General features: G+C 43.4%; 1 protein-coding gene across 2 annotated transcripts; it reads left to right on the forward strand.

The window, feature by feature from the left end:
- The first annotated feature begins 2676 nt into the window (after positions 1–2676).
- LOC118371551 (serine/threonine-protein kinase LATS2-like) lies at positions 2677–27111 on the forward strand. Of its 2 annotated transcripts, XM_035757033.2 has the most exons (10): positions 2677–2891; positions 7209–7367; positions 7480–7853; positions 17813–17945; positions 18568–20090; positions 20440–20682; positions 20820–21159; positions 21272–21454; positions 21560–21666; positions 21791–27111. In XM_035757033.2, the coding sequence occupies exons 3-10, from the start codon at positions 7497–7499 to the stop codon at positions 22310–22312; spliced, it is 3408 nt and encodes a 1135-aa protein (XP_035612926.1). In that variant the 5' UTR covers positions 2677–2891; positions 7209–7367; positions 7480–7496; the 3' UTR covers positions 22313–27111. The 2 variants fall into 2 exon arrangements, with proteins under 2 accessions (XP_035612926.1, XP_035612925.1); XM_035757032.2 differs by having other exon boundaries at positions 7209–7853.
- Positions 27112–27862: the final 751 nt, after the last annotated feature.

Genomic DNA, 27862 nt, shown 5'->3' on the forward strand with positions numbered 1-27862 from the left:
GAAATATCCAATAAATGTCGTTCCACTTCATGATTGTGTCCCACTTGTTGTTGATTCTTCACAAAAAAATACAGTTTTATATCTTTATGTTTGAAGCCTGAAATGTGGCAAAAGGTCGCAAAGTTCAAGGGGGCCGAATACTTTCGCAAGGCACTGTATATATACAGTGTATATATACAGTGGGGAGAACAAGTATTTGATACACTGCCGATTTTGCAGGTGTTCTTACTTACAAAGCATGTAGAGGTCTGTACTTTTTTTATCATAGGTACACTTCAACTGTGAGAGACGGAATCTAAAACAAAAATCCAGAAAATCACATTGTATGATTTTTAAGTAATTAATTTGAATTTTACTGCGTGACATAAGTATTTGATACATCAGAGAAGCAGAACTTAATATTTGGTACAGATACCTTTGTTTGCAATTACAGAGATCATACGTTTCCTGTAGTTCTTTACCAGGTCTGCACACACTGCAGCAGGGATTTTGGCCCACTCCTCCATACAGACCTTCTCCAGATCCTTCAGGTTTCGGGGCTGTTGCTGGGCAATACGGACTTTCAGCTCCCTCCAAAGATTTTCTATTGGGTTCAGGTCTGGAGACTGGCTAGGCCACTCCAGGACCTTGAGATCCTTCTTACGGAGCCAATCCTTAGTTGCCCTGGCTGTGTGTTTCGAGTCGATGTCATGCTGGAAGACCCAGCCACGACCCATCTCCAATGCTCTTACTGAGGGAAGGAGGTTGTTGGCCAAGATCTCACGATACCTGGCCCCATCCATCCTCCCCTTAATACGGTGCAGTCGTCCTGTCCCCTTTGCAGAAAAGCATTCCCAAAGAATTATGTTTCCACTTCCATGCTTCACAGTTGGGATGGTGTTCTTGGGGTTGTACTCATCCTTCTTCTTCCTCCAAACACGGCGAGTGGAGTTTAAACCAAAAAGCTCTATTTTTGTCTCATCAGACCACATTCTACCATTCCTTCTCTGGATCATCCAGATGGTCATTGGCAAACTTCAGATGGGCCTGGACATGCGCTGGCTTGAGCAGGGGGTCCTTGCGTGCGCTGCAGGATTTTATTCCATGATGGCGTAGTATGTTACTAATGGTTTTCTTTGGTACTGTGGTCCCAGCTCTCTTCAGGTCATTGACCAGGTCCTGCCGTGTAGTTCTGGGCGGATCCCTCACCTTCCTCATGATCATTGATGCCCCACGAGGTGAGATCTTGCACGGAGCCCCAGACCGAGGGTGATTGACCGTCATCTTGAACTTCTTCCATTTTCTAATATTTGCGCCAACAGTTGTTGCCTTCTCACCAAGCTGCTTGCCTATTGTCCTGTAGCCCATCCCAGCCTTGTGCAGGTCTACAATTTTACCCCTGATGTCCTTACACAGCTCTCTTCTCTTGGCCATTGTGGAGAGGTTGGAGTCTGTTTGATTGAGTGTGTGGACAGGTGTCTTTTATACAGGTAACGAGTTCAAACAGGTGCAGTTAATACAGGTAATGAGTGGAGAACAGGATGGCTTCTTAAAGAAAAACTAACAGGTCTGTGAGAGCCGGAATTCTTACTGGTTGGTAGGTGATCAAATACTTATGTCATGCAATAAAATGCAAATTAATTACTTAAAAATCATACAATGTGATTTTCTGGATTTTTGTTTTAGATTCCGTCTCTCACAGTTGAAGTGTACCTATGATAAAAACGACAGACCTCTACATGCTTTGTAAGTCGGAAAACCTGCAAAATCGGCAGTGTATCAAATACTTGTTCTCCCCACTGTATATATATATATATATACACATTTTTGTTGGTCGACATAAGACTATAAGCTTAGTGATTTTAATTGAGGAAATCTGTTCCCAAGTATCTGTTCCCAAGAGGAATATGTGAACGTATCCCAATTTAATAAATGTTTTTTCAACTACTATATCTGTTTTTTGGGGCTTCTTGCAGTCAATTTGCAGTGTAGGCCTACAAATTATTTATAATTATGTTCCGGCCTGACCATCCTCTCAAGAAAAAATTGGGGACACTTGCCCTAGAGGCACAAATTCCTCCAATTTTAAAGTGCATTGAACATTCCACACATAACGTGTAAAAAAAAAAAAAAAAAAAAAAAAGCAGATCTACCCAACTCCGATTGAAGGGATCTCTAGAGTTAGCCATTTCTGAGACCAGGTACCAGATCTGGTGCATCTAAATTGAAACTCTGAAACAGCCTGGTCGACCTTGGGGGCAATAGCATACACAATGTTTTGTAGATAGACCAACATTGTTTATATAGACAGTAAAATGTACAGGACCTAAAAGCGACCCCTGTGGGACACCTTTCACCTCGTCCATACCGATTGCAGACAATCTTTGAATCAATAAAAAGTGATTAACAGTATTGACAGGCAAACTGTCAGCATCCTGGCCAAGATGTCAAGGGTTATTGGTTGTGTTTATTTGCCTATGAAAATAATATATATATATTGAATAGTTTTGAGTGTTCGGATTCTGCTTAAAAATGTACTCATTTTGTTTTTCAGTGGTTTTGCCATAGACATTAAAACCAGGGTTTTTTCTTGATGCAAGAATCAATGCCAAGTTTTATTAGGAAGCCCCGCCTAGAATATGTGCGGTGCTGACGTGCATTGGTCCCTCACGTGACTCCAGGAATGTTAACAATGCAGTAAGTGTCCAACTTTGTACTGCATTCTAATTCTGCCTGTAGTTGGGAGAAAATGGAGTCTCTTCTCAGGATATTTACCCGGGCCTACCGTTGAGAAAGTTCGATACATTATCGTATGGATTGTGCAACAAAGGATTGGATATACAGTTTTCCCGAAAAGCGTATTTGGTTGGATTCTTTCTCGGATTAAAGCCGAATGATACTTTTATCACATGGTAAGTTCAAGTCTTCATCATATTTTGTGAAAGCCTAACTATTTTGATGAAAACACAAAGATACATGTTCTTTTCAGTACTGACATTTATGTAAATTGAAGATAAAGCCTCGGATTTCTTCTAACGCGACTAGCTTTCGGCCAGAGGAAGAGACTGCTGGGACTGAAATTCTCCCTACATTGGAATGTCGGGCTGCTCCAGGCTGCAGAGTTGCTCTCTGATCGGCCGATAGATCATAAAACTTCCAGCGCAAAGTTGAGAAGGCCCCACAATATTTTTCAGTCTCGAAATGTTCTAATTAATCACAACCTCGACAAGAAAACCCATGACGTGATCAATATGTTTAGGATATTGAAACAAATTTAATTTGACAATGGTTTTGTTTTCACTAAAGCCTAGGGTGGGAGGGGGTCTTAAGCGTGGCAAAAATGATATTTAAATGACGTGTTAAAAGTGTTATAATGTACCTTTGAAACACGAATGTGTCTTTAAAATGTTTCTTTGAGATGAATATGGATTCTTTGGATGTTTCTGGTTGCATTAAATGTTTGGTGAATTATTTAATTCCATAATGGTCTCTCATTCTGTAAACGGGCTGCAAATAGTCAACTGTCTTTTTGTGGGATGTGCACCATTGTTCTTAATGTCCAGATTTTTTTATGATGCTGTTTGATAAACTTTTGAATAACAGAAACTTTTCACTGATTGTTTATTAAGTTTGGACATTTTATTTCTGTAACTTAAAATAACTGCCACAATTGAACTGTTTAAGAGTAGTTTGCGAAGTGTATGCCAAATTATCACTCTAGTACAGCAGGCTAATAGATTGGCACTGATGCAACCATGCGTTTCATTCAGGTGTGCAATATAACACACGAGGTTCAAGGTATGAACCTTGTTCTAGCTCTACCTTTAAACAACATAACAGGCACACAATGTTACAAAAATGTTAATATAGGCTAGATAATAATAAATGATTATTATGCAGGTATTACAATGAATAGCCCATTTGTTTAATTGTGACTGTAGCATACATTTTAAAAGTCATATTCTAACCGGATCAGATGTTCTCTATTGATATAAGCCTGTGAGTATTGATTGTATTGATAAGACTGGCTTATTGTATTACAGCATGTGTCACTGTCTGGGAATCTGACTTCAATAGAATTCATGTGTAACATTCATTGCAAACCTACATCTCGCATTATGAGATCAGATATTAGCCGACTGTATTTGTTTACATGATTGACTTCTTGATTTAAAATAACTTGAATCAAAGTAATCTCATCAAAATAAATATACTTTCATTCCAACCTAAATCTAGGTTGGATCTACAGCAACAGCTTCAATGTGATGAATGGTAGCATTCAAGTTAACTTGTTTATATTTTACATGTTTGAAAGGATCTCTGTACTTTTCTGTTACCGTTGTGTGACTTGTGTCTCCACATGTAATCAAATATTGGATCCCAACCACAACCACTCAGACATTATTATCAGGCATTGCAGACTGAGGACCTCATTGGTAAAGACAGGCCAGGGCATTTCCATCTAAAAGGACCTGTGAGCACCATGTTCATAGGAGCATGTCCAATTGGGTGTCAAATGAAAGCTAAGAGTATATTTTTGATTAATTAAATTATATTTACATTTTTCAACCATGTTCCATCCCAAACATTAGGAAAAGGAAAAGGCTTTGATTTCTGGTAAAACAGGTGTAAAGGGGGTCTTCGACAACATCTACCAGAAATAGTCTTAAAAGGTATCATACATACATCAACACACAATAATGTTGAAGTAAAGACCCCTGTCAACGAATATCAACTCTTATATTTACTTTTGGAGAAATGATTTGCCTTCTGTAAGTTTAAGAAACATTGCTTTGTGCATTGTAATTTTGTCACAAAAACCCGCATCTTTAAGATAGTTTCTAATTTCTCTCCCACATGAGGAGGTAGGATAATGACATTTTACAGAAGTAACAATTAAAGGTAGGCCTACCAATTTGTTAGTGTTTTATTTACAGTACCAGTAAAAAGTTTGTACACACCCTACTCATTCAAGGGTTTTTCTTAATTTTTTTACTATTTTCTACATTGTAGAAAAATAGTGAAGACATCAAAACTATGAAATAACACATATGGAATCATGTAGTAACCAATTAAAAAAAATCAAAATATATTTTATATTTGAGATTCTTCAAAGTAGCCACTCTTTGCCTTGATGACAGCTTTGCACGCTCTTGGCATTCTCTCAACCAGCTTCATGAGGAATGCTTTTGCAACAGTCTTGAAGGAGTTCCCACATATGCTGAGCACATGTTGGCTGCTTTTTGGGTTGAGGTCCGGTGATTGTGGGGGCCAGGTCATCTGATTGATGCAGCACTCCATCACTCTCCTTCTTGGTCAAATAGCCCTTACACAGCCTGGAGGTGTGTTGGGTCATTGTCCTGTTGAAAAACAAATTATAGTCCCACTCAGCGCAAACCAGATGGGATGGCTTATCGCTACAGAATGCTGTGGTAGCCATGCTGGTTAAGTGTGCCTTGAATTCTAAATAAATCACTGACAGTGTCACCAACAAAGCACCATCACACACCTCCTTGTCCATGTTTCACGGTGGGAACCACACATACAGAGATCATCCGTTCATCTACTCTGCATCTCACAAAGACATGGCGGTTGGAACCAAGAATATCAAATTTGGACTTATTAGACCAAAGAAGAGATTTCCACTGGTCTATTGTCCATTGCTTGTGTTTCTTGGGCCAATCAAGTCTCTTATTCTTATTGGTGTCCTTTAGTAGTGGTTTCTTTCCAGAAATTTGACCATAAAGGCCTGATTCACACCGTCTCCTCTGAACAGTTGAAGTTGAGATGTGTCTTTTTCTACAAATGGACTATCCGGACTATCCAAATAAAGTGTTACTGAGTACTGTATAATGTACTGTACTGATCATATCTACTTTCTGCAAATATATTTGAATCCTAGTCAGTGGTCAGAGTCAGTCTCTGTCCAGACGGTTCTGAAACAGAACCCTAACCTTGAGAAATTGGTGGTCCTAAAAACATATTTTCCAAGTTAATGGTGTTAATCATTTCTGCTAGCCATCTACTGAAGCAAGGGGAGGTGGGTGACTTCCATTCTGTGAGGATCATGCTTTTTGCAGCCACCATTCCAAACATCAGAGCCAGTTGTTTCTCATAGGAGATCCTGTGTGATTAACAGTACAGGTGTCTCTAATCGGTCAGATAAAATAAGAAATTCATTTTATTATCCTTGCAAGCAAATTTAGTTTGTGGCACTGTGCATACATAAAAACACATAATCAAGCATAGAGGATGACATATGCAGGTAGAGAAGTGCAGTTCATGAGTGATCAATGATTCATCTGTACACTATATTCACTGTACACATCAGTACTATGTCAACTACCATTCCAACTGCTGGCCAGAAGCTGCTCCTACTAGTGTTTTTTAAACATTCAGGAGACAGTGTCTCTACCCTCCTCTGTCTGTTGTTCTTTAGGGGAAATCCATGTTTCTGCTGTTTATTTTGGTCCTCTCTGCCCCGTGATGGAATGATATGAGCTTTCTTGTCGTTACTTGTGGAATGGAATGCTCATCACAAGAATGGGAACTGAGGCTAAAGATTCTGGAGATTGGGCAACTTGTTGTGGAGCTTGGCACTACCATCCCAAATATGTGTTTGTTTTTCAGATAACTAGACTCACAGTGAGTGCTGTGATTGTATCAGAAAACGCCTCAAACATCCAAACCCCAAAAATGCCTTTTTCAACCCATGATGAGAGAGTGTGTGTGTGTGTGTGAGAGAGTAGTGTCCTGATTTTAGATGGATCAAGAGGATGCCACTGTTCAATGCTATCCCAGGCCTCAAGGCCTACCAAGCATACTGGTCTGGTGGTCTCTCAGTCCAAGCTAAACAACTGTGTTTTAGTCATTGTCATAATTGAAAATGTGTAATACGGTGTTTTGCACCACAAAAGCTGTTACACGATTACACAGTGATAATACATTGTTGTTGCCGCTTATTCTACATGAGTGTGCACAGAGACATACTTCATTCATACCTACTATATTCTGCCACGGAGAGTAGCACTGCCACGATAGAATGTAGACAATGTTTTGAAGATAAAACCGTAAAGGGGTGTTAATATTGGATCACACAGGAGCATTTCACACACAGTGGATGAGACATGTGTAACTAATATGACCCTATGCCACCATGACCACAACCCGACCACACACACCGTACCCTTACAGTGACCGCTCAGTAACATTTTGATCTTGCTCCACAGGCGCAGATGGGAGCCAGAACGGTTTGGGGCAAGGGTACCCTTGTCACCCCTTACATGACTTGGAATAAGGAGGAGAGTGACCCCTAAAACACAAACACCATGGCACGCCAGTGGGATTTCTATCAGTAGGAGCCAGCCACACAGAGACAAACAAAAACAGTAATACAGAGCGAGAAAGACAAATCTCAATCTCACATATTTTTGCAGAGCTTAGGAGTGTGTGTGTGTGTGTGTCAGTTTTTGGGTGAGAATTTGAGTGTGTGTTCCTTAGACTTAAACAGGAGTGTCATGAGGCCCAAGACGTTCCCCGCTGCTCCGTACATGGGCAACACGCGCCAGCGCCTCCAGGAGATCAAGGAGGGGCTAAAGCAGCCGGCCAAGCTGATGAGCCAGGCCCTCCACGGGGGCAGCTCCCGGGGCGAGGGGGGCCGCGGGGCCGAAAGCAAGAGCAAAGACCCCGGCAGTCGCCAGCAGCAGCACCGGCCCCCTCAGAAGTTCAACAATTACCAGAATGCTCTGAGGGAGATCCGCAAGTCCCTCAGGCCGTTTGAATACAAGTCTGGACCCTCTTCTGGCTCTGCCCACCCCGCTGGAGACGTCAACCGACAGATGCTGCAGGAGCTGGTCAATACTGGCTGTGACCAGGTGAGTACTGGGGAGTGTGTGTGTGTGCGCTTGCTCTCAAGTGGAAGAAACTTCTCTGGTCTGTATTAATGTCTCTGCTTGAATGCTGGTTCTATAGTCACGTATGTTAGTGGTTAACATACTAATGTGGCGGTAGAAAGCCCCATTCACTGTCATAATAATTCAATGATACACTACAACCTTTCTCTTCCAAGAGTACAGTACAATGGTTACATAATAGAGGTCTACCGATTAATCGGAATGGCCGATTAATTAGGGCCGATTTCGAGTTTTCATAACAATCGGTAATCTGCATTTTTTGGACACCGATCATTGCACTCCACGAGGAGACTGTGTGGCAGGCTGACTACCTGTTATGCGAGTGCAGCAAGGAGCCAAGGTAAGGTGCTAGCTAGCATTAAACGTATCTTGTAAAAAATAATCAATCTTAACATAATCACTAGTTAACTACATACACATGGTTGATGATATTACTAGTTTATCTAGCTTGTCCTGCGTTGCATATAATCGATGTGGTGCCCATTAATTCATCATTGAATCATAGCCTACTTCGCCAAATGGGTGATTTAACAAGCGCATTTGCGAAAAAAGCACTCATTGCACCAATGTGTACCTAACCATAAACATCAATTCCTTCCTTAAAATCAATACACAAGTGTATATTTTTAAACCTGTATATTTAGTTAAAAGAAATTCATGTTAGCAGGCAATATTAAACTAGGGAAATTGTGTCACTTCTCTTGCGTTCATTTCATGCAGAGTCAGGGTATATGCAACAGTTTGGGCCACCTGGCTTGTTGAAAACTAATTTCCCAGAATTTTATGTAATTATGACATAACATTGAAGGTTGTGCAATGTAACAGGAATATTTAGACTTATGGATGCCACCCGTTAGATAAAATACGGAACGGTTCCATATTTCACTGAAAGAATAAACGTTTTATTTTCGAAATTATAGTTTCCGGATTTGACCATATTAAGGACCTAAGGCTCGTATTTCTGTTTGTTTTTATGTTATAATTAAGTCTATGATTTGATATTTGATAGAGCAGTTTGACTGAGTGGTGGTAGGCAGCAGCAGGCTCGTAAGCATTCATTGAAACAGAACTTTAGTGCGTTTGCCAGCAGCTCTTCATTGTGCTTCAAGCATTGCACCGTTTATGACTATCAACTCCTGAGATTAGGCTGGTGTAACCGATGTGAAATTGTTAGCGGGGTGCGCGCTAATAGTGTTTCAAACGTCACTCGCTCTGAGACTTGGAGTAGTTGTTCCGTAGTTGTTCCCCTTGCTCCGCAAGGGCCACGGCTTTTTGTGGCACGATGGGGAACGATGCTTCGAGGGTGGCTGTTGTCAATGTGTTCCTGGTTTGAGCCCAGGTAGGGGCGAGGAGAGGGACGGAAGCTATACTGTTACACTGGCAATACTAAAGTGCCTATAAGAGCATCCAATAGTCAAAGGTATATGAAATACAAATGGTATAGAGAGAAATATTCCTATAATTCTTATAATGACCTCAACCTAAAACATCTTACCTGGGAATATTGAAGACCCATGTTAAAAGGAACCACCAGCTTTCATATGTTCTCATGTTCTGAGCAAGGAGCTTAAATGATAGCTTTTTTACATGGCACATATTGCACTTTTACTTTCTTCTCCAACACTTTGTTTTTGCATTATTTAAACCAAATTGAACATGTTTAATTATTTATTTGAGGCTACATTTATTTGAGTGATGTATTATATTAAGTTAAAGTAAAATTGTTCATTTAGTATTGTTGTAATTGTCATTATTACAAATAAATCCTGCAATAATCGGTATCAGTGTTGAAAAAAATCATAGTCGGTCGACCTCTATTACATAATTCGGAGAGCAGATATACAGTGGGGCAAAAAAAGTATTTAGTCAGCCACCAATTGTGCAAGTTCTCCCACTTAAAAAGATGAGAGAGGCCTGTAATTTTCATCATAGGTACACTTCAACTATGACAGACAAAATGAGAAAAAAAATCCAGTAAATCACATTGTAGGATTTTTAATGAATTTATTTGCAAATTATTGTGGAAAATAAGTATTTGGTCAATAACAAAAGTTTATCTCAATACTTTGTTATATACAAATCAAATGTATTTATATAGCCCTTCGTACATCAGCTGATATCTCAAAGTGCTGTACAGAAACCCAGCCTAAATCCCCAAACAGCAAGCAATACAGGTGTAGAAGCACGGTGGCTAAGAAAAACTCCCTAGAAAGTCCAGGTGGACTGGGGACAGCAAGGAGTCATCATGTCAGGTAGTCATGAGGCATGGTCCTAGGGCTCAGGTACTCTGAGAGAGAGAAAGAGAGAATTAGAGAGGGCATACTAAAATTCACACAGGACACCAGATAGGACAGGAGGAGTACTCCAGACATAACAAACTGACCCTAGCCCCCGACACATAAACTACTGCAGCATAAATACTGGAGGCTGAGACAGGAGGGGTCAGGAGACACTGTGGCCCCATCCGATGACACCCCCGGACAGTGCCAAACAGGAAGGATATAACCCCTTGTCGGCAATAACAGAGGTCAAAAGTTGCTGGTATTTTGGCCCATTCCTCCATGCAGATCTCCTCTAGATCAGTGATGTTTGGGGGCTGTTGCTGGGTAACACGGACTTTCAACTCCCTCCAAAGATTTTCTATGGGGTTGAGATCTGGAGACTGGCTAGGCCACTCCAGGACCTTGAAATGCTTCTTACGAAGCCACTCCTTCGTTGCCCGGGCGGTGTGTTTGGGATCATTGTCATGCTGAAAGACCCAGCCACGTTTCATCTTCAATGCCCTTGCTGATGGAAGGAGGTTTTCACTCAAAATCTCACGATACATGGACCCATTCATTCTTTCCTTTACACGGATCAGTCGTCCTGGTCCCTTTGCAGAAAAACAGCCCCAAAGCATGATGTTTCCACCCCCATTCTTCACAGTAGGTATGGTGTTCTTTGGGTGCAACTCAGCATTCTTTGTCCTCCAAACACGACAAGTTGAGTTTTTACCAAAATAGTTATATTTTGGTTTCATCTGACCATATGACATTCTCCCAATCTTCTTCTGGATCATCCAAATGCTCTCTAGCAAACTTCAGACGGGCCTGGACATGTACTGGCTTAAGCAGGGGGACACGTCTGGCACTGCAGGATTTGAGTCCCTGGCGGCGTAGTGTGTTACTGATGGTAGGCTTTGTTACTTTAGTCCCAGCTCTCTGCAGGTCATGCGCTAGGTCCCCCCGTGTGGTTCTGGGATTTTTGCTCACCGTTCTTGTGATCATTTTGACCCCACAGGGTGAGATCTTGCGTGGAGCCCCAGATTGCGGGAGATTATCAGTGGTCTTGTATGTCTTCCATTTCCTAATAATTGCTCCCACAGTTGATTTCTTCAAACCAAGCTGCTTACCTATTGCAGATTCAGTCTTCCCCGCCTGGTGCAGGTCTACAATTTTGTTTCTGGTGTCCTTTGACAGCTCTTTGGTCTTGGCCATAGTGGAGTTTGGAGTGTGACTGTTTGAGGTTGTGGACAGGTGTCTTTTATACTGATAACAAGTTCAAACAGGTGCCATTAATACAGGTAACGAGTGGAGGACAGAGGAGCCTCTTAAAGAAGAAGTTATAGGTCTGTGAGAGCCAGAAATCTTGCTTGTTTGTAGGTGACCAAATACTTTTTTTCCACCATAATTTGCAAATAAATAAATTAAAAATCCTACAATGTGATTTTCTGGATTTCTTTTCTCATTTTGTCTGTCATAGTTGAAATGTACCTATGATGAAAAGTATAGGCCTCTCATCTTTTTAAGTGGGAGAACTTGCACAATTGGTGGCTGAATAATTACTTTTTTGCCCCACTGTATCAGGTCGAATTCAACAATCTGCTTGGCGCTGGTTTCTTTATCCTCTTTCGGAACGAGCGTGTGAACATCTTTACACCTGAGAGAGAATAGGAGAGGAAAAAAGAGAGAGGGAGAGGTTAGGAAATGGGAGAAGAGGACAGGTAGTGTTTCCGCAGGAAATTGTCAGCTCATACATGCTCACTTTTCACCTAAAGAAATAAAGCCTTTATTATACTACTATAGTTCAGATATGGAAAGCCTTATTACAGGAAAATAAGCATATTCTATCATTGATCAGAGTATTTCTGAATAATACGGATCAGACTGTGCAACATAGTTCATTCGCTCTTTAAACACTCATAACTGGCCTAAGATGAGGTCATTTTTAAATGGCTCAGCTTTGACTCTGTGTTTTAAAGCTCTTGGATTGGCCAGAGACAGGTCACTACAACCAGACTCAGTACTATGCCTTTGTTGTTGAAGGCTTTAGGACAGGCCTGAGTACAGGCCCTGGGATTGCAGCACTCGGCATCTAAAGAATGCTTATCTCAAGCGCGTGCACCAAACTACTGAGAAACCCTCCTCAGACACCAGCACAGTGGAATTATGAGCTGTTACTTCAGAGAAAGAGGGAGAGCGAGAGAGATGCAAGCCACATCAATACACATATTGATTTGAGTTATCAGAAAGCTGTTGTGTGCTTGCAGGTGTCCTTTGCTACGGCTTGATCTTGTTCTTGTTATTACACACACAGATGTTTACTGCTCCTGTAGGACTAGGAATGTGTAGTTAGTTTGTGTATAGTTAGTGTGTAGTTAGCATGTTGTAATAGCGTAGTTAGTGTGTAGTTACAGTGTAGTAAGTGTGGTTTGGCCTTTAGTTCCTCTGAATGGCTCAGACCGGAGAGAGAGTGGGAGCACTATCAATACAAACAGGAAGTGGCGATTCAATGGTAGCAGGGTGGAACAGTTCCATCTGCTCCCATCGTGTCGCCACAGACAATCTGGCCACGTTCTCTCGCTGTCTCTCTCTCTGTCGGTGTGTCTCTGTCTCTCACTTTTTCTTTCGCTACCCCTCTTATCTCTGTCTATTTCTCTTTCTGTATTCTATATTCCGTTTATTCACCTCTCATTAGCTTTACATATTTATTTGTGTTTATAGACACAAGCAGAAGGATAAACTGACAATGAAAATAATTGTACACATTTATATTTTACAGGCAAAACATTTCTCTCTTTTCCTGCCTATTGATTTTGAAACTGATGGATTATATGTAATGGTGTCTCAATGAGCGATGTGGCAGTCACCTGTCACTGTGAGAATGTGTTTGTCCTAGGGCTGTGTCCACTGAGCGTGGGCCCTTGTTTTCCCAACATTCCACAGCCGTAATGGCCGCCGTAGTGAGTGGTCCATTTGGTCTCAACCCACCTCCACCCCCACGAGCCCTCTGGCCTGATTCTTACCAGACGTGCCACCTCCTCTCCTCCTCCAGCATGTTTTGGTGGGGAAGCGAGGGGGGACTGCCGGAGTGTGGAGGAGCTCTTTCCTTTCCTCTGCCACCTTCCTTCCTTCATGTGTCTGCAGCTCCAGTATTACTGTAGTATGGGCCGGCTGGGCCGGCGCGAAATGGAATGGAGACGGATTCTTATGCACGCTAAGCGTATTAAACCGCCGACATATAAAACGACGTGGCCGCCGCGTTTATTTAACGATGAGGATAACAGGACGTGTGTGTGTGTGTGTGTATGTGTGTGCGTGCGTGCGTGCGTGCGTGCGTGCGAGATTAATAGAAGGAGAAGATGGCGGAGCGCAATCTGTTGTTCCACAGGCCTATTGATGTCACTCTCTCTCGGCCTGTCCATCCAGACTCCGCTCTCTAAAGGTCTCCCATATGGGTTTCATTTCCCATAGTGGAATGTGTTGCAGAATTAGGTCAAAGTGAAAACGAATATAAAAAACAGCCTTCCTCTCAGAGTAAGAGTTGAGTGTGTGTGCATACTGTCAGTATCGTCTGAGATGTTTTGGCATGTGATTGTGTTTGGGATAACTCCTTGGCTTGTGGCTGTAACCATTATGACAAGGGTGCAAATGTGGCGGAGGATATTGTAAGCTGGAAGCCACATAAGAGTCAAGAATAGCCTCTTCTGATGCTTAGAATTCCATTTGGCCTAAATGGCACCAAAAAATGTATCCCTTTTTATTTTACCACTACAATCTGTAATAACACCGTGTAGAAAGTAAACATCCGCACCTCAATGGTGCCAAGTGTGCTTATGTCTGCATAACGAGGAAGTATGGACAAAAATTCTGGTCTAGTGATCAATGACAATGGAGTACGCTGCCGAGCCTTACATAATTAGAAAGAGGAGATTCTTACGATTAAAATGGTGTCCAATTTGAAAAAAATCTAAATATACACATTGCGAGATATAAAGTGGGGCAAAAAAGTATTTAGTCAGCCACCAATTGTGCAAGTTCTCCCACTTAAAAAAATGAAAGGCCTGTAATTTTCATCATAGGTACACTTCAAATATGATATCCAGAAAATCACACTGTAGGATTTTTAATGACTTTATTTGCAAATTATGGTGAAAAATAAGTATTTGGTCACCTACAAACAAGCAAGATTTCTGCCTCTCACAGACCTGTAACTTCTTCTTTAAGAGGCTCCTCTGTCCTCCACTCGTTACCTGTATTAATGGCACCTGTTTGAACTTGTTATCAGTATAAAAGACACCTGTCCACAACCTCAAACAGTCACACTCCAAACTCCACTATGGCCAAGACCAAAGAGCTGTCAAGGGACACCAGAAACAAAATTGTAGACCTGCATCAGGCTGGGAAGACTGAATCTGCAGCTTGGTTTGAAGAAATCAACTGTGGGAGCAATTATTAGGAAATGGAAGACATACGAGACCACTGATAATCTCCCTCGATCTGGGGCTCCACGCAAGATCTCACCCCGTGGGGTCAAAATGATCACAAGAACGGTGAGCAAAAATCCCAGAATCACATGGGGGGGACCTAGCGAATGACCTGCAGAGAGCTGGGACCAAAGTAACAAAGCCTACCATCAGTAACACACTACGCCGCCAGGGACTCAAATCCTGCAGTGCCAGACGTGTCCCCCTGCTTAAGCCAGTACATGTCCAGGCCCGTCTGAAGTTTGCTAGAGAGCATTTGGATGATCCAGAAGAAGATTGGGAGAATGTCATATGGTCAGATGAAACCAAAATATAACTTTTTTGGTAAAAACTCAACTCGTCGTGTTTGGTGGACAAAGAATGCTGAGTTGCATTTGAGTGAAAACCTCCTTCCATCAGCAAGGGCATTGAAGATGAAACGTGGCTGGGTCTTTCAGCATGACAATGATCCCAAACACACCGCCCGGGCAACGAAGGAGTGGCTTCGTAAGAAGCATTTCAAGGTCCTGGAGTGGCCTAGCCAGTCTCCAGATCTCAACCCCATAGAAAATCTTTGGAGGGAGTTGAAAGTCCGTGTTGCCCAGCAACAGACCCAAAACATCACTGCTCTAGAGGAGATCTGCATGGAGGAATGGGCCAAAATACCAGCAACAGTGTGTGAAAACCTTGTGAAGACTTACAGAAAACATTTGACCTCTGTCATTGCCAACAAAGGGTCTATAACAAAGTATTGAGATAAACTTTTGTTATTGACCAAATACTTATTTTCCACCATAATTTGCAAATAAATTCATTAAAAATCCTACAATGTGATTTTCTTTGTCTGTCATCGTTGAAGTGTACTATGCTGAAAATTACAGTCCTCTCTCATCTTTTTAACTTGCACAATTGGTGGCTGACTCAATACTTTTTTGCCCCACTGTACCTATATTTCCCTATAGGAAACAATGGGAAGATCTCAGAGTTCCAGGAGTCATTTTTTGTTGTTGTTTACATTTTAACTACCAGCAACTTGGGCAGGTCTCATTGCCAACAATAACAAGCAGGCATTGCGACGTAGAACAATAAGCTGGGAATAGAACGTTCGGAAGGTGAGTTGGTGCCACGGTGCTCAATAGAACTAATAGTAGCTGGCAGGGTGAAAAATGCCCTAAAATGAGGCCTGTTTTTCATGATTACTTCAAAACTACGGCTAGCAGCTGGGACATATGGTAATATTATATTACTAATTTTTATCAGAAAAAGCATTGTTGAAAATGTAATGTGTCCAGCCTAGAAATGGAAAGTCAGACACCGAAAAATACAGATTTCCAAATATCTGGAATTCTTTGCTTCCTGGCTTGTGGAATGTTGGGAACATCTGTCACCATGACATTGGAGGTCAGAGTTGGAACGCAACGCACCACCAGGCTGTCCACAGCAGCCAGCCTCCACCCAGTTTCAGTCTCGGCACAGAGCAGAGAGGGAGGGGAGGGGGGGGGGAGAAAAGCAATAGACAGAGAGGAAGGGCGAGAGAGTGAGCAAGAGAGAAATGAACTTAGGAACGGATAAGGGGGAGCGAAAAGAGTGATTGAGGTTTCTGAGGGACTGAAGTCTCCACATTAGCATGGAAACCAGGCAGCTAGTCAGCACTCTCCTTTAGCTATGGTGGAATCCAACACACAGGCCCAGGCCAGTCACCATAGAGTGACCATAAACATACATGAATGTTTATATTTGGTTTCGTTTGTGTGTGTGTGTGCGTGTGCGCAGCGCTAATAGGGGTGTGCAAATGTGTGTGTCTTATGAGTGAGGGAGAGGGAGGGAGGGAAAGAGTGTATTTTGGTTCAGTCGTATGGGCAGGTCCACTCTCAGATGGACACACGTACTCACACACACACACACACACAAACACAGAATGTGTAGAATATCTGTGGCTCCGGCGTTTCCTGGCTCTGAGAGCTGAATGTGCCCACTGTTGCTATGCAGCCCTGTTTTTAAACACATTTATGTTTGACTAAGTTTCCTCCCTGCAAATGAAAGCACCCGGTCGGTCACAAAATCTGTGGACACGGAATGGCTGCATTACACCGTTTAAACTAGTATAAAGTCCACTTCAGTCCACTTTTGAAAATGGCCTTCGCCTTAGTTTATTTCCATGATTTATGTATATGTTTTAAACAACAACCATAAGGAGCCATTTCAGATGAGCAGAAGTATTTGGTTGGAGTTCTCTAACTGACCAGTGGAGGCGGTGTGGGCTGAATGCCTGTCTTGACTGAGGGTCATTTCGAGTGACGTCTTATGCTATTCAGGGATATTTCCTCATGTAGGTGTCTGTCGCCTAGTTAAAGAACGGTCACAGCTTGTGTCATGTTTATTTTCACATCTCACTCACTGATGTTGAATGGCTGTTGTTGTTTGTACTCTGCCTATCAGTCAGTGTGAAAATATCAGGATAACCTGCTTGACCCTTATACAAAAACTAAAATAAGTACTGGAGTATGGTGCTGAACTATCACTGTAGAGGTCGTTGTCATAAAAATAGCCTACTATTGGAATGTTGAAAGAATGTTATAGGTTGTATGTTCTCAGCTCTCTGTGTTCTTTGTTGTTGTGTGTGTGTGTGAGGCAGGCTCAGGAAGTGGCTGGTGCATGACCCCAGGAGAAGAGGATGCAGGTGCAAGGCCTGCTGGGGGGCTGTTTTTATCGTCACCTGATGTGTGCGTGGGTTACAGTAGAAGAGACAATGACAATAGAAGACACTATACACTGTTTAGCTCTAAAATAATAGAGACAATGCAATCTGTTCCCCAAAATGAGATGGACGAGCTTCATCAGTCACATTGATTTACTTAATTAAGCAATAAGGCCCGAGGGGGTGTGGTATATGGCCAATATACCACAACTACGGGCTGTATCTGAAGAACAGCCCTTAGCCATGGTATATTGGCCAAAGGACTGTTCTTCAGATACAGCCCTTAGTTGTGGTATATTGGCCATATACCACAAATCCCTGAGGTGCCTTATTGCTATTATAAACTGGTTACCAACGTAATTAGTAAAAATACATATTTTGTCATAACCGTGGTATACCCGTGATATACCACATCTGTCAGCCAATCAGCATTCAGGGCTCGAACCACCTAGTTTATAATGTCTGTTAGACACCATTTATTTGTTGTTTTACCACCAGGAAATGGCGGTGCGGGCTCTGAAGCAGACGGGCAGCAGAAACATCGAGGCTGCTCTGGAGTACATCAGTAAGATGGGATACCTGGACCCACGCAATGAACTCATCGTCCGGATTATCAAGCAGACCTCGCCAGGTAACACAACCCATGCACATATATTCTAAATATATGCACAGAGAGTTTAAATTGCAATAAGCATATGAACTCAAATCAAATTGTATTGGTCACATACACATGGTTAGCAGATATTATTGTGAGTGTAGCGAAATGCTTCTGCTTCTAGATCCGACAGTGCAGCAGTATCTAACAGGTAATATCTAACAATTCCACAACAAAACCTAATACACACAATCTAGTAAAGGAATGGGCCGAGAATATATAAGTATAAAATATATGGATGAGCAGTGACAGAGTGGCTAAGATGCAATAGATAGTAAAGAATAGATAGTTCCATTTATTAAAGTGGCCAACGATTTCAAGTCTGTAGGTAGGCAGCTGTTTAACAATCTGATGGCCGCATTGGGAAAGTGGTATTCCTGGTCGTACTGCTGGTTAGTTGACGTCTCTCTGATATCCAATAGTTCTTCCCGGCTGTATGTAATAACAAGGAGTACCCACCAAGGTTTATCTGGGCTAACAATGTAAGAAATAATACATAAAAAAACAACAGTTTCATAAGGACTTCAAGCGAAGCTGCCATCTCTATCGGCGCCATCTTGCCAGACAACTCACTCACCACTATAATTTCTGTCCACAGGCAAAGGGGGCATGCCAAACTCAATTGACCACAGACCACCATTGGAGGGAACAAGTGAGGGTGCCATGCCTCCCTACCACCAGATGGGGGCATCGATGTATGAGGGTGCTGGCTATGGGCCAGAGGGGCCCTACATGGGTGCCCCTCCTGTTATGAACTACATGATCCCCCCCTCGGGCACAGCACAGGGCCCTGCCATGGTTAACCCCATGGGACGCCCGCCCAGTATTGGAGCCTACCCTCCATCCATGGTCGCCCAGAACAATCCAGGGAACCCCATGTACCCCCCAGGTGCCCCGCAAAAGGCCTACCCAGGCAGCATGGAGCAGGCCATGATTGGCTACAGCGTCCCTGGCCAGCCCCTGCAGCCCCAGGCACCAGGAGGCCCCATCCCCGTACCCCACTACGACTACGGCCACGGCCGGCCTCACATGATGGAGCCCTCGGGCTACGGCATCAAGAGGAGCGCATCCTTCCAGAACAAGATGCCACCGCTGGCGCCGGACAACTACGTCAACATGCAGGTTAAAGGGGCCATGGGCCAGAACGGGGGAGGGTACCCCCCTAACCTGTACCTACCGCCCCACTCACACCCCCGGCAGTCCAGCCCCACCTCACACCAGGTCCACATGATGTCCCGCTCGCCCGGTGGAGCTGCCGCCGCCATGGGGCCAGATTTCTCTGACCTCCCCCAGGGCCTGCTCACGCCCTCCAGAGCCAGTCTCAACCTGGACCTGTATGAGCAGCACCAACACCACTGGGCCGGGCCCCAGGGGCCTGAGGGGGCCCCTCCAGCCAGGCAACCCCAGCCTCAGGGGCCCTTCCGGGGAGAGGTGCGAGTCCCCAGCAGGACCAACTCCTTTAACAACCGATCAGCGCCCCCCAACAACGTCCGGCCCACTTTGGTACCTCCAGCTCCCGGCAAGCAGGACCCGTCCCTGGGTCCACCCAACACCATCACGGCGGTGACGTCGCCCCCCATCCAGCAGCCGGTGAAGAGCATCCGGGTGATGAGGCCAGAACCGAAGACCGCTGTGGGGCCATGTCACCCTGGCTGGTTGGCTGCTCAGGAAGCATCTGAGCCCCTCACCTACATGCCTGAAGAGGCCTACGCTCTGGAGCCTGCCCAGGAGCCCCGCTGTCCACCACCTCCCTACCCCAAAACCCTGCTCATATCTGGGGCTTCTTCAGAGGCAGGGCCCCTGGAGGCCTCAGACCTCAACACCCCTGCTAGGCCACACGGTAGCAGTGGAGGAGGAGGGGGAAAGGCAGAAGAGAGCCAGGTGAAAGAGAAGACCAAGTCTGGAAAAGGAGAGAAGGCAGTGAAGGACAAGAAGCAGATCCAGACATCGCCGGTGCCGGTGAGGAAGAACGGGCGTGATCAGGAGAAGAGGGAATCGCGCATTAAAAGCTACTCACCCTTCGCCTTCAAGTTCTACATGGAGCAGCATGTGGAGAATGTGATGAAGACCCACCAGGAAAAACTGAACCGCAGGCTCCAGCTGGAGCAGGAGATGTCCAAGGTGAGACAGGGAGAGACCTAAAGATAATGAATATAAAGGATTATCCCTGAGGACCTGTGTTGTAGACAACAGCTAGTTTGCCCTAAATACCTAGAACAGCTTGTCCAAAACATTTAGAAAAACATTTACTCAGGGTTTAGTCCTTTTGACCCCCTTTTGAGACTGTTATTTTATTAGTGAGGTAATATATTAGTTACATGTTATCTTATATTAACAGTTGATGGAGACATTCATAACATAAAACACTTCAAGATATATAAAATATAATATCATTGTAATAAGGCACATATACAGGATACAACCAGGGTGACGTATCCTCTTTATTTCTACATTCTTCCCCCTCCTCCAGGCTGGCCTATCAGAGGCCGAGCAGGAGCAGATGAGGAAGATGCTGAACCAGAAGGAGTCCAACTACAACCGTCTGCGCCGTGCCAAAATGGACAAGGCCATGTTTGTCAAGATCAAGACACTGGGCATCGGGGCCTTCGGCGAGGTGTGCCTGACACGCAAGGTGGACACGGGAGCCCTGTACGCCATGAAGACGCTGCGCAAGAAGGACGTGCTCAACCGCAACCAGGTGGCCCATGTCAAGGTAAAGATGAATCCAAATGATCATGCTGAGGAGATGCTACTGATGATGTTTCCATGTTATTTCAATGTTATTGTTACACCAAAGGCACATGTCTACATGTTGTGTGGTCTGGACAGTAAAGTGTTTCTACCCCTAAGGCTGAGCGTGACATCCTGGCGGAGGCAGACAACGAGTGGGTGGTGCGTCTGTACTACTCGTTCCAGGACCGTGACAGCCTCTACTTCGTCATGGACTACATCCCCGGAGGAGACATGATGAGCCTGCTGATCCGCATGGGCGTCTTCCCCGAGCCGCTGGCATGCTTCTACGTGGCTGAGCTGACCCTGGCCATCGAGAGTGTCCACAAGATGGGCTTCATCCACCGCGACATCAAGCCGGACAACATCCTCATCGACCTGGACGGACACATCAAGTTGACCGACTTTGGCCTCTGCACTGGCTTCCGCTGGACGCACAACTCCAAGTACTATCAGAAAGGTGAGCGGGGGAAAGACAAAGGACACGTTTTTGCACTGTGTATATGCTGTTTTATAGACTGCTTTTACTTGATATGATATGATCGATATGTAATGTCCTCTCCTTTCTCCAGGGAGCCACATCAGGCAGGACAGCATGGAGCCCAGTGACTTCTGGGACGACGTGTCCAACTGTCGTTGTGGCGACCGGCTGCAGACCCTGGAGCAGCGGGCAACACGGCAACACCAGCGCTGCCTGGCACACTCCCTGGTGGGCACTCCCAACTACATCGCCCCTGAGGTGCTGCTGCGCAAAGGTGAGGGCAATACTGGACATGAAGGAATGGAGTGGTCATATATTTGATAAATAAAGAAGCACATTGTGGTCTTATTAGTGAGTGGCTGTGGTCTTGTCCCTGCAGGGTACACCCAGCTGTGTGACTGGTGGAGTGTGGGAGTGATCCTCTTTGAGATGCTGGTGGGACATCCACCCTTCCTGGCCCCGACACCCACCGAGACACAGATAAAGGTTAGTAATCTGTCGACTCACGGCTCAGCTAAACTACAGAATGTGGAAATGCGATATAACTAATAAATTGTAGCTCTGAAACACACTGTTTCCTCACAGTCTCCCCCTTCCCTTTCTTCTTCAGGTGATAAACTGGGAGAGCACACTACAGGTGCCCCCGCAGGTTAAGCTCAGCCCAGAGGCTGTCGACATCATCGGCCGTCTCTGCTGCTCCCCTGAGGAGCGTCTTGGGAGCAATGGCGCCGGCGAGATCAAGACTCACCCCTTCTTCGACCAGATGGACTTCTCCAGCAACCTGCGCACCCAGCCCGCCCCCTACCGGCCCAAGATAGCCCACCCCATGGACACATCCAACTTCGACCCGGTGGAGGAGGAGGGGGGTCCCGGGGCGTGGAGTGACAGCGGGGACAGCACACGGGCCTGGGAGACCCTCTGCACACCACACGGGAAACACCCGGAGCACGCTTTCTACGAGTTCACCTTTCGCAGGTTTTTTGACGACAACGGCTGCCCCTTCCGCTACCCCAAGCCCCCTGAGATCAGCCACAGCCAGGGGCCTCCCAGCAGTAGCAGAGCCAGCAGCATGGGCCCTGAGGAGGAAGAGGAAGAGGAGGAGGAAGAGCAGGGGGAGCCTGTGTATGTGTAGAAGAGCCCAGACTGTTGGCTTTCTGAACTATGACCCCCCTTCTCTCTCTCTCCAACAATCAACACTTAGCACCTGGGGCCCTGGCTGCCAACTTTGTATCTACCGCTGTTCTTCTCAGAGGGTGTGTGCGTGTGCGTGCGTGCGTCTATATTTGTGTGTGTTTGAGAGACTGAACAGGATGACCTGACATCTGTTTAACAATTCAGACACTACTGTGTGGAATCTCCAGCGTGAGCAAAGACTACAATAAGAATCCCTGATCTGGGACCAAGAACAACTAACTGTACAAGGGCTAGGGATTGGATAATGAAGCCAGAGGACTGTTCTGAAAGCAAATGAATCAGAACAGGAACAGATCTTCTATGGAAATGAAAGTATCCGCTGCGCTGTGGAAGTTTACAAAAGTGTTCAGATAAGAGTTTGACACTAGGACCGTTACTATGGGTGGTCCTTGTGCTCTATCCCATTCCTTCGCCTTGGGTCTTAGAGATCTCTTCTTCCAGGTTAACCTTACCCCAGGAAGTTAACACAAACACTTCCTGGACGTCAGGTTGGTCTGGACTGAATTAGCTGGTGGTAGTGGGGAAGAATGCAACACTTCTTACACAGCTGTGACAAAATAAGTTACCAAAATACAAATTCACATGCGCACATGAACACTTTAAAGGATGGTTGAACTACACAATTTAGCAGGAAGCAATGGGGTTGTCCTCTGCAGCTAACCCATCTAAAGCCTTGAGCATACCGATTGTGTAAAACTGTATGCGTTCCGACAGAAGTCCATTAATTTCAGTGGAAGGCAATTCTCACCTCTGGGACTCATCTGCCAGACTCGGTTGCGATGCTTGTCGCTGCGTGTAGTGTGTTGCATGCATGTGTTGGATTTTTCCAACTTGTGCTGTTGCTTTGTCATGCGGTATTAGGAACAGAAGTAGATAATCAACCGAAGAAGTTGCTAATATGTAGCTAATGTGTAGCCTGATTATTTTTATTATGATGCGGTGCATGGATTGCGAAGACTATGTCAAATTTACCGTACGGCAATGTAATAATGCAACCTGTGTGCACACGGCGTAAGTCGCGGCATTTTTCAAAGTTAGAGTCTGACATGTAAGTCTAGGCATTCCCCAGCTGTGACTCCTACCTTTAGCTTCACACTAACTTTTTTTCCAAATAGGAGATGTGGGATAAAGCTCACTTGTGTTGTTCCCACTCACCCCTAAATATCTTCAGGATTCTGTTTTGAGTATCAGACCTAGGGGAATGGTTGTGACGGGTAAGTACTCGTAGCAGCAACAACAAATTCCTTTGTTTTATTGAGCTCATTTTGCAGAGTTCTGAGGAAGGTGGACTGCAAGTGTGTAATCATTGCTTTGTTACAGATATGGATCTCATGATTACATACATATTTGCTAAGCAGTCACGGCTATCCATATTTCCACACAACACATACATTACACCTGCTCTAAGACTGTCATGAACAGTGACATTACTGGCGCCAAGAGCAGTGCATTTTAGCCTCCTTGACAAAAGCCCTACCTGCTAATCCACCACTTACAAACACACGCTCAGTATTATACAGTTAACACATTGGAGTGTCCACACAGTCTCCTCAGTCCATATGGAGACAGATGTGAAAACTCAATGTCAGAAACACATGTAATAGTATGACTATGTGCAATACAGAAAATACGATATATAGTTTTCTAAACACTTACAAATACCATTTTGACCTTGTAATACTGAAACACGCTATGTACAAATATACATTATATTGGTTTATATATTTTCCTTATAGTTACATGACCCAATGCTGCTTATTATTGTGATTTAATATTATTATTATTTACATTATTTCATTTATACGTACTTCCTTCCTTTTATGCAAGTGTGGGTTTGATTGCCAGTGTGTTTGGTTTGGAAAGTGACGAACTGTGTGCCTTCTAGAGGAATGTTGGTACATATCTATCCACTGCAAGATAATGATGATGATGATGATGATGATGATGATGATGATCAGTGTTTGTGCAGAATAATGACAGCAGCTTTCCTACTCTGCTACCAGGCTGGCCCTGTGTGTAGGAGAGTAGGGCGGAAGAGACAGACATAGTGATAGAGAAAGAAAGATAAGTTTCAGAGACAAAACAAAAGCAAGGCAGGATTGGCTATAAAATGAAAAATATATGAATGAATAGCTTTCTCTATGTTACAAGAACAGGTGGCAAATGACCAAAACGTACACTATCAGTCAAAATTTTGGACACACCTACTCATTCAAGGGTTTTTCTTTATTTGACTATTTTCTATATTGTAGAATAATAGTGAAGATATCAAAACTATTAAATAACTACTTTGAAGAACCATCTAGTAACCAAAAAAGTGTTAAAAAAATCCAAATATATTTCAGATTTTCAAAGTAGCCACCTTTTGCCTTGATGACAGCTTTGCACATGCTTGGCATTCTCTCAACCAGCTTTACCTGGAATGCTTTTCCAACAGTCATGAATGAGTGCCCTCATATGCTGAGCACTTGTTGGCTGCTTATCCTTCACTCTGCGGTCCAACTCATCTCAAACCATCTCAATTGGGTTGAGGTCGGGGGATTGTGGAGGCCAGGTCATGTGATGCAGCACTCCATCACTCTCCTTATTGGTCAAATAGCCCTTACACAGCCTGGAGGTGTGTCCCACTAAGCGCAAACCAGATGGGATGGCGTATCACTGCAGAATGTTTAAGTGAATTCTAAAAACATCACTGACAGTGTCAACAGCAAGCACCATCACACCTCCTCCTCCATGTTTCAGGGTGGGAACCACATATTCGGAGATCATCCGTTCATCTACTCTGTATCTCACAAAGACATTGCGGTTAGAACCAAAAATCTCAAATTTGGACTCATCAGACCAAAGGACAGATTTCCACCGGTCTAATGTCCATTGCTCGTGTTTCTTGGCCTAAGCAAGTCTCTTCTTATTATTTGTGTCCTTTAGTAGTGGTTTCTTTGCAGTAATTCGACCATGCCTAGTTAAATAAAGGTTAAGTAAAATTAAATGAATGAAGGCCTGATTCACGAAGTCTCCGCTGAACAGTTGATGTGTCTGTTACTTGAACTCGGTGAAGAATTTATTTGGGCTGCAATTTCTGAGGATGTTAACTTAAATTAACTCATCCTCTGCAGCAGAGATAACTGGGTCTTCCTTTCCTGTTGCGGTCCTCTTGAGAGCCAGTTTCATCATAGCGCTTAATGGTTTTTGCGACTGCACTTGAAGAAACTTTCAAAGTTCTTGAAATGTTCCGTATTGACTGACCTTCGTGTCTTAAAGTAATAATGGGCTGTCATTTTACTTTGCTTGTTTGAGCTGTTCTTGCCGTAATATGAACTTGGTCTTTTACCAAATAGGGCTATCTTCTGTATACCACCCCTACCTTGTCACAACCTAACTGATTGGCTCAAATGCATTAAGAAGGAAAGCAATTCCACAAATGAACTTTTAACAAGGCACACCTGTTAATTGAAGTGCATTCCAGGTGACTACCTCATGAAGCTGGTTGAGAGAATGCCAAGAGTGTGCAAAGCTGTCATCAAGGCAAGGGTGGCTACTTTGAAGAATCTCAAATATAAAATATATTTACATTTGTTTAACACTTTTTTTGGTTACTACATGATTCCATATGTGTCATTTCATAGTTTTGATGTCTGCACTATCATTATAAATGTAGAAAATAGTACAAATAAAGAAAAACCCTTGATTGAAAGGTGTGTCCAAACTTTTGACTGGTACTGTATGTATTATTGGTACATTTTAATGCCTCCTAATGACCACGTGTTCATTTGACCATTTGATATTATGCTTGTGTTACTTAATTGTGTTGTGTTATGCAGTGGAGCACTGCTCAATGCAGGAAATGCTTTATTTTCTCCAATATCTCTAAACTATATGCTTTTTGACAATCAGCTATTGATGCAGTCTTGTGTGTCCAACTGAATAACTGTACAACAGTATTCCATATTTGATTGTTGTACTGACTAGGAAGGATTAGGAAGTTGCAAGTTCTGCCTCATGTCAATACATGGAGTGCACTCATATCTCAGATCAAATTTGTGACAAAATGTAAGTGAGGGGAATATTTTAAACAATTACAATTGTTGTTTAAATGTATCAATAGTTTTTTTGCTCACCTGCATGACAAAATTAATTGAAATTGACATTTTTAGAACGTGCCTCATGTCTTTAGGATTGGGCTGCAAATTCCCTTCATTTGATCATCGTTGTCAGCGCAAGTAGGATTGCCAATCCACGTTCACCGGGATGGACTACTCAGTGAAATAGCTTTATAGAGACTGTGCTCACCAAGTCAGTTTTCTAGTGTTTGTGAGTGTTTGTGTGTGAGGTGTGCCCTGGATGACGTGTGTTTTCCCTGTATCTAAGTTTTGAAAGTGATGACTGACAATCTTTGACTGATTTGAGATCTAATGTGGTGACTCATGATGTAACTTACTTGTACCTTTTTGTATTTTTACCCTTCGGAGTTTCTCATGTCTTCGATCCTCCTTAATGTATAATACAATTCTGTTACTCTTGAATATATATATTTATACAGATATACATACTTTAAAAAATCTTTATTCTTCCTCTGAGCTAATGTTCAAACATCCTTGTCTGCAGTATTATAGACAGTATAATTTGGACAACATATATATCTCCTTTTTTACATATGTATGAATTGAGAATTTGTAAAAATGCTTTCACTGTCCTCACGTGTAAAATATATGTATAAATTAAATTAACCAGTTTCTACTTGTGTTGTAATTTCTAAGCCACCCAACAATGTTATGTCTAAATGAATAATATGATTGATTCTTGTTGGCTTTGAATATTAGGCTTAAACCATTTTTGCAGAAAATGTAGATGTGGTTATTACACTGTGTACAGAACATCAGGAACACCTGCTCTTTTCATGACATAGACTGACCAGGTGAATCCAGGTGAAAGCAATGATTTCTTATTGATGTCACCTGTTAAATCCATTTCAATCAGTGTAGATGAATGGGAGGAGACAGGTTAAAGGTTAAAGACAGGTTATTTTTAAGCCTTGAGACAATTGAGACATGGATTGTGTATGTGTGCACTCAAAAGGGTGAATGGGCAAGAAAAAAGGACATCCAGCCAACTTGACAAACTGTGGGACGCATTGGAGTCAAAATGGTCCAGCATCCATGTGGAATGCTTTTGACACCTTTTAGAGTCCATGCCCCGACAAATTGAAGCTCTTCTGAGGGTGTTCCTAATGTTTTGTACGCTCAGTGTATGTCTGTGTTGATTTTAGAAAAGTGAAACACTGATCAGTTCATTTTTTAAACTTTTACAGGAATTTGTCTTTTATTCAAGAGCACTGAGACTAAACAACAGAGCTATATACACAAACAAGCTGTGGGTTTACAGTAGTTAAAGCACATACAGTACATGATAAATACTGTGCAAAGTCACAATGTCCACATGACTCTTCTTTCAGTCCCAGGCTACTTTAAAGTGCCGATTGCATGTTGTG

The sequence above is a fragment of the Oncorhynchus keta genome, chromosome 34, assembly GCF_023373465.1.
Source record: "Oncorhynchus keta strain PuntledgeMale-10-30-2019 chromosome 34, Oket_V2, whole genome shotgun sequence".
NCBI lineage: Eukaryota > Metazoa > Chordata > Actinopteri > Salmoniformes > Salmonidae > Oncorhynchus > Oncorhynchus keta.